The sequence below is a fragment of the Lactuca saligna genome, chromosome 5 (genome assembly GCF_052625555.1).
Source record: "Lactuca saligna cultivar CGN05327 chromosome 5, ASM5262555v1, whole genome shotgun sequence".
NCBI classification, from domain to species: domain Eukaryota; kingdom Viridiplantae; phylum Streptophyta; class Magnoliopsida; order Asterales; family Asteraceae; genus Lactuca; species Lactuca saligna.
Genome location: NC_136421.1, coordinates 48,190,001 through 48,196,619, shown reverse-complemented (window position 1 = coordinate 48,196,619; position 6,619 = coordinate 48,190,001). Strand labels below are relative to the sequence as shown.

The window sequence follows — 6,619 nt, the reverse complement described above, 5'->3', positions numbered from 1 at the left end:
TTCACTGATTCTCTAGCTCCCTTGTTGGATGATCTCCTATTCTCCTCAAGAGATACATTAGTCTACTCCAAGTTTTAGCCTCTAAGACTCTCATGGCTCTCTATACACATTTAGGGTTTGCTCTCAAGGAAGGGTAGCCGCAAATGAGGTTATAAGTTCCTTTAAATAGATCCCAGAAATTAGGGTTTCTCTGCCCAACACCTACTCGGCAAGTCAGTTCTTTGACTCGTCGAGTCCACTCATTAACGACACGCGGACAACTCGATCGTACTCGACGAGTTCGACTTATAACTCGCCGAGTCACTCCATGAATCTTAAGGTTAAACCCATATTAATTCACCTGAAAGTCTGGATGTTACAGTAGGCAACTATAAACCAACATAAATGATGAGTAAATTGCTATAAAATAACAAAAAGAGAATATTTATACCAAATTGTTTTTTGTTTAATGTAACAATTGCTACACGATGACATAAATAAAAAAAGTAGGATGGTATAAAACGACGGTAATACAAAGTAGGTTGCTTAAAATGATGTTAATGAAAAGTACAATGCTATAAAACTCATCACTTATCACATGTTGTCATGTCTACCACAACGTAACATGTAATTCCTTCTTGCATTCATATCCTTTTCTAAAAGAATGTAACATTATTTCAATGTTGAAATGTTTTTTTTGTCTATTTCATTACTAATCATGATTTAAATCAGGTCTATTTTTCTCTGATCAAATCTATATACTATAATAGTGTGGGAATTTTGTGGTTGGTTATCAAACAGGACATAGAACATGAGTTCGAACGGAATGCAACACAAAATCTTCATTATTGAAGATCTTTTGGTTGCTGCTAACTTTCAACTGTAATTTCTTGTAGATGTAGACATAATTTGTTGCCTTAAGGATGAATTTCAAATGTTTATTTTTTAGGATATAAAGACAAAAAGGATGGAGCAGACACACTTAGTTATAGAATAAAAATGTCGTTTAAGTGTTTTGTAATTGTGTTTATTGGTTTGGTGCATGGGCTAACAATTCTTTGGGCTTGTTGATTAAATAGAGGTTAGTTCTTTAAGTAGTATCAAAGGATATTTGGCCTAAATGTAAGGATAAATCTTTTTAATTGAGAGACTATATTTGACCTAAATGTAAGGATAAATCTTTTTAATTGAGAGACTGCCAAAAAAATGTTTGTTAAGTAGTAGAAAGTATACATATATGTAGAATATAGGGCTTAATTAGATGATTTATTCTTTCATAATAAGTCATATGCTCATAGTTCCATCATTAAGAGAACAACTATCACTTTTGATGTATTCTTTCGAGTTTTGACCGATCATTATAATGTAAAGTAACTTTATTCTTATTAATAGAATATTTACACGATAACTAATTATTGTTTCGGTTAGTTGATTGTTCTAATTATGGATTGAATTGTATTTAAATCTTTTTTATTTTGAAGATTGTGTTTGCATAGATAGTTAATTGCGCAAAGATTTACAAAACTTCACAATTTACATTATGGATCTGGATGAAATTTACATAAGCAAATGAAATCGAAGGAAACTTTTCGATAAAAAATACCAAGGTACTGTGAAAAATTTAAAGAATGTTGTTATTTTATTGCAGTTTAGTTTTAGGCCCTAGTTGACAAATTAGATTATAAGCTAACTTATCAATAACTTTTATAAGTTTGCTTATAAGCTACTTTATAACATACAATAAACTATTTTTTATGGTTTTACCAAACTCTAAATTATAATAAACTAACTTATAAGCTAATTTATTTTTACCAAATAGAGCCTTAGCTGTGAAGTATCATAATATAAGGTACTTATTAGTTAAGACACTAAAATTGTGAAGAATACAAGTGTAAGTCGTAGTTAGACTATTATCTTAATTCATTCAAATTTCAATCTAAACTATTTATTCTTCTAACTCGTAAAGTTGATCCGTAAAAGAGATTCACCCCATATTTATTTACAAGAGCTACGTAATATAATTGTTGGGGTGTAAATCCAATCCCACGTCGGAAAAAGGGAGAAATCATATGCTAGCATATAAGACAATGGTTAATCATTTCTTTTGTCAATTGGCTCTAGAAAATGAAATCTCATTGTTCTTTTATGTTGAGCTTGGTTAGGCTAGTAGCATTTCTAACAAGTGGTATCGGAGCTATGGTAGTAGTCCGAATGACGTGGTTATCGTAGGTGACGCAATCCCTTGTAATTCTCAGTCTAACGAAGTTGATTATGAAGCTATCGAAAATCTTCCCAATGGCCTAGGTCAGGTGAGCGTGTCCTTAGAGTACTGGAGGTATGCAAAATGATTGTTTCGAAAATCTTCCCGATGGCCTAAGTCAGGTGAACGTGTCCTGAGAGTACCGGAGGTATGAAAAATGATTGGATCAAATGAACAGTCGTTGAAAAGGAGGTCGGGGCCAATATGGGTGGAACTTGGGTTTTTAATGGAGGATTGTTGGGTGCAAACCCAATCCGACATCGGTAAAAAGAGAAGTCTTCTAACATGACAATGGATAATCTTTTCTATTGTCGGTTGGTTTTAAAAAATAAAACCTCATTGTTCTTCTATGTTGAGTTTGGTCACACCAACAACAATCCTAGAGATAATAAAAACAAATAGAATATAATCAATTTGTTATAACAACATATTTTTCTAATGTAAATATGTAATACCCGCACTATTTGATGTTTCCCAAAATCCAAAAAAGTGTTTGATGTACATTTTCAAAATTTTATTACAGTGTAAAAGAATTAAAAAACAATTAACACACATTTAATTAGAATGAACAAGTGATATTACATTAATACATGTATGTTTATTGTAAAAAAAAATTCTTTGCAAAATAAAAAACACCCGACTTGTAGGGTTTGCGGATCTTTGATTGTTCAATTCTCGGCCCCGATCCGAAACACAAACACATAGTAAACCAGGGTTAACCCTTCCCTTAGCACAGTCGAAGCACTGATCAAATCTTTTGATCTTCGTCGCCATGGGAACCCTAGGAAGAGCCGCATACACAGTTGGATTTTGGATCCGCGAAACTGGACAAGCCATGGATCGTCTCGGCTCACGCCTGCAGGGCAACAACTACTTCAAAGAACAGCGTATGTATTAACCCTAATTTTCCATTTCTTACTTTCGATGCCCTCAACACCTCATTTATATCGTTATTAGGTTTCAGTTTTGGTTCATACATCCATCCACAAGTTTATTTTCTACCAATGTGATCCCCAACGTTTTCCAATTTATCTGGATCATTTGTCATAACATAATCTTCTGATTCCATGTAATAAACAGCGTTTTATGTTATTTCAAATGAATATCTTTTCAATTACTGGAGAATCGAACCTTCGGCATTTGCAGGAGGGTTGATTATCATTTTTCAAAGGATCAATTTTCGTTTCCTCATTTCATCCCCAAATTAGCTTTGCTCGTTAACCATTGAAGAGTTCATTTACTTAGTGAGATTCTTAACATTTTTTAGACAGTCTCCAGGCATCGATCTCTTATGAATGTATACGACAAAGCCCCTACAGTCGATAAAGATGCATTTGTAGCCCCAAGTGCTTCCATCATCGGGAATGTTCAAGTAGGAGCAGGATCATCTATTTGGTATGGTTGTGTTCTAAGAGGTAATACTTTTGTAACTATTATTTGTTTTCCCTCTAGCTGAAATCTTATTTGTTCTACTAATGTATAATATATATTTCTTATAGAATTATCACTTACAACATTCAAAAAGCATTCTTTTTCTATGTTATCCTTCCATTACCTCTATGCATTCTTCAGAAAGATAATATCATAATATATGATATATCCTTCTAGATAATAATCTCTGAAGTTTGCATACAATCTTTTTTTGTGCATAGGTGATGTGAACTCCATCAGTATTGGATCTGGGACTAATATTCAAGACCACTCACTTGTGCATGTTGCAAAATCTAACTTACCTGGAAAGGTCCTTCCTACTGTCATTGGAGACAATGTTACTGTTGGTGAGTTAACAAATAGCAATCTACTTTCATTTATTTTTTGTATTATTCATTTTTTTCCTATTAGAACATTGCATTTTTTAATGAAAGTAAATTGGTATTTATTGTATACAGGTCATAGTGCTGTTTTACATGGATGCACTGTTGAAGATGAAGCATTTATTGGTATGAAAGCTACTCTCCTTGATGGTGTGGTTGTTGAAAAACATGGCATGGTTGCTGCGGGTGCCCTTGTAAGACAGGGTACTAGGATTCCAGCTGGCGAGGTTTCTTCTTCTCTCTCTCTCTCTCTCTCTTTATTTACACCAAACACAGTACAACCTGTTCTGATCTGTTATGTCATGTCATGTCAGGTATGGGGAGGTAATCCCGCTAAGTTTTTGAGGAAGCTTAAAGATGAAGAGATAGCGTTTATCTCTCAATCGGCTTCTAATTATGCCAGCTTGGCACAAGTTCATGCTGAGGAAAATGCAAAGAATTTGGATAAATTTGAGTTTTTGAAAGTGTTTCAAAAGAAGGCGAATGTAGACCCGAGTGTGATCCAATGATGGTTTTGATTTTGAGGTTGTTGTTGGATTCTTGATGTTTATGGTTTTTTGCTTGTATTGAGCAAATCTTTTGAAATAATTACAAACTTGTTGTAATGGAGTTGTAAAATTTATGTTTTGGATTGTGTTTTTGTATCTGAATTTTGTTTAGAATGGGAATTTGACAAGATTGTAATCTGTCATTTATGTTGGCTTTTTTTTTAGAAATAAAAACAAGTTTAGACACTTGTGTTATGGTAAAGGTTGTTTAATTGAAAAAGATTGTGTTTCAAAATGTGCTAGAATTCACACAAAATAGATGAAAATGGAACATGTAACTATGTGAGATACATAATTGATGTAAATTGTATAAAAAGTCGAAAGATGGGTTAAAATAGTAATTTCCATCCACTTTCATAAACAAAACTAATGTACAACTTAAAAAAAAGGGTATTACGCATAAAACAAACATGCAGAGACAAGATTACTTTTAGAGTAAATTACAGAAATAGCCCTGTAGATTGATCGAATTCATAGTTTTGGTCCTTAAGTTTAAAATTTGATTAGTTAAATCCCTACGGTTTGTGAATATTGTACTGTATGTCATTGCTCCATATAAAAAAACCAAATTACCCTCTCTTTCTTTTTTATTTTAACAATTTATTATTAATATATATATATATATATATATATATATATATATATATATATATATATATATATATATATATATATATATATATATATATATATATAGAGAGAGAGAGAGAGAGAGAGAGAGAGAGAGAGAGAGAGAGAGGGGAGAGTTCAACTGAGAAAAAAAAATTGAGAATGGGGGAATCATTCTCAGCCAACAAAACATGTTTCCTTAAACTATGTTAAGCATTACTTTAATATATACAAAAACATAGTTTTTTTTTTTTTTTTTTTTAATTTTTAAAAAACTATTTTTTTTATCGAAAAATGATTTTAAATATACCAAAATTCATGATTTTTTATTCTCTACAAATAGACATCCATATTGATATAGTTTTAAGATAAAATACATTTTTTTTCAGCTATCGTTATTCATAAATTAATAAAAACGAATCAGGTTTTTACTACAGTACAATCGTTATTCACTTATGAATAAAAACTATGATTATTATTTTTTTTTATTTTTTATTTATTTATTTTTTTACAATTTAAGTATCATTCATATAAGAATATATCATATACTAAATATAGTATATTCATATTTAAATATTAGACGATTCATTCACTTCTAAATATTACATAGTATATTCACTTGTGAATGTTAGATGGTATATTCACTTATGAATATTATATGATATTTTCATATGTGAATATTATATAGTATTACACGGTATATCACATGAGAATAACACATAATATATTCACTTGTGAATATTAGATCGTATATTCACTTATGAATAATAGCTGGTATATTCATATGTGAATATTGAACAGTATATTCATATATGAATATTACAAGGTGTTTTCAGAAATATATATAATTTTTATATGTTATTCACATATGAATAACATACAGACTTGCACATTTGTTTTGTGTTTTAATAATCACATATCGATTCAGGTGAGAAAACATATTCATATGTGAATATAATGTGGTAATTTAGTTTATGCGTTTTATCAAACAGTTGGAGTGCATACATGTTAACTTTTTTAAAAATGTGATAAATATAATGCTTTGACGATTTAAATATTACAAAATAGTAGATTGGTAGAGAAATATATGAAAATTTTCAAACAAAAAATGATTTGATCTATTTCTAACCTTATTTTCGATGTTTTATTTGATTAACGATGTTGAATGATGATACAAATTGAATTTTTTGTTAATTATCGATGATGTTGGTCTAATGATGCTAGGAGTACAATTAATCGTAGATGTTGAAGATATATTCGTATTCAAGCAGAATTGAAGGTTGGATTGAAAGAGCAAAAACTGAATTAATTTCAACTATTATCTAATTCTCTTCACTTACGTATTTGTGATTGAAGGATATATATATATATATATATATATATATATATATATATATATATATATATAT

General features: G+C 30.4%; 1 protein-coding gene across 1 annotated transcript; it reads left to right on the top strand.

The window, feature by feature from the left end:
• Positions 1-2,900: 2,900 nt before the first annotated feature.
• On the top strand, positions 2,901-4,739 carry LOC144997643 (gamma carbonic anhydrase 1). The gene is made up of 5 exons (XM_078957527.1): positions 2,901-3,126; positions 3,511-3,654; positions 3,892-4,017; positions 4,129-4,280; positions 4,368-4,739. Exons 1-5 carry the CDS (start codon positions 3,012-3,014, stop codon positions 4,560-4,562), a joined length of 732 nt encoding a protein of 243 aa, XP_078813653.1. The 5' UTR covers positions 2,901-3,011; the 3' UTR covers positions 4,563-4,739.
• Positions 4,740-6,619: the final 1,880 nt, after the last annotated feature.

Bases quoted from the DNA above. Each gene is read 5' to 3' on its own strand.
- LOC144997643 (XM_078957527.1), top strand. From the start codon at position 3,012: ATGGGAACCCTAGGAAGAGCCGCATACACAGTTGGATTTTGGATCCGC. The intron at 3,655-3,891 runs GTAATACTTTTG...TTTTGTGCATAG, and splicing joins GTATGGTTGTGTTCTAAGAG to GTGATGTGAACTCCATCAGT. The intron at 4,018-4,128 runs GTGAGTTAACAA...TATTGTATACAG, and splicing joins TGGAGACAATGTTACTGTTG to GTCATAGTGCTGTTTTACAT.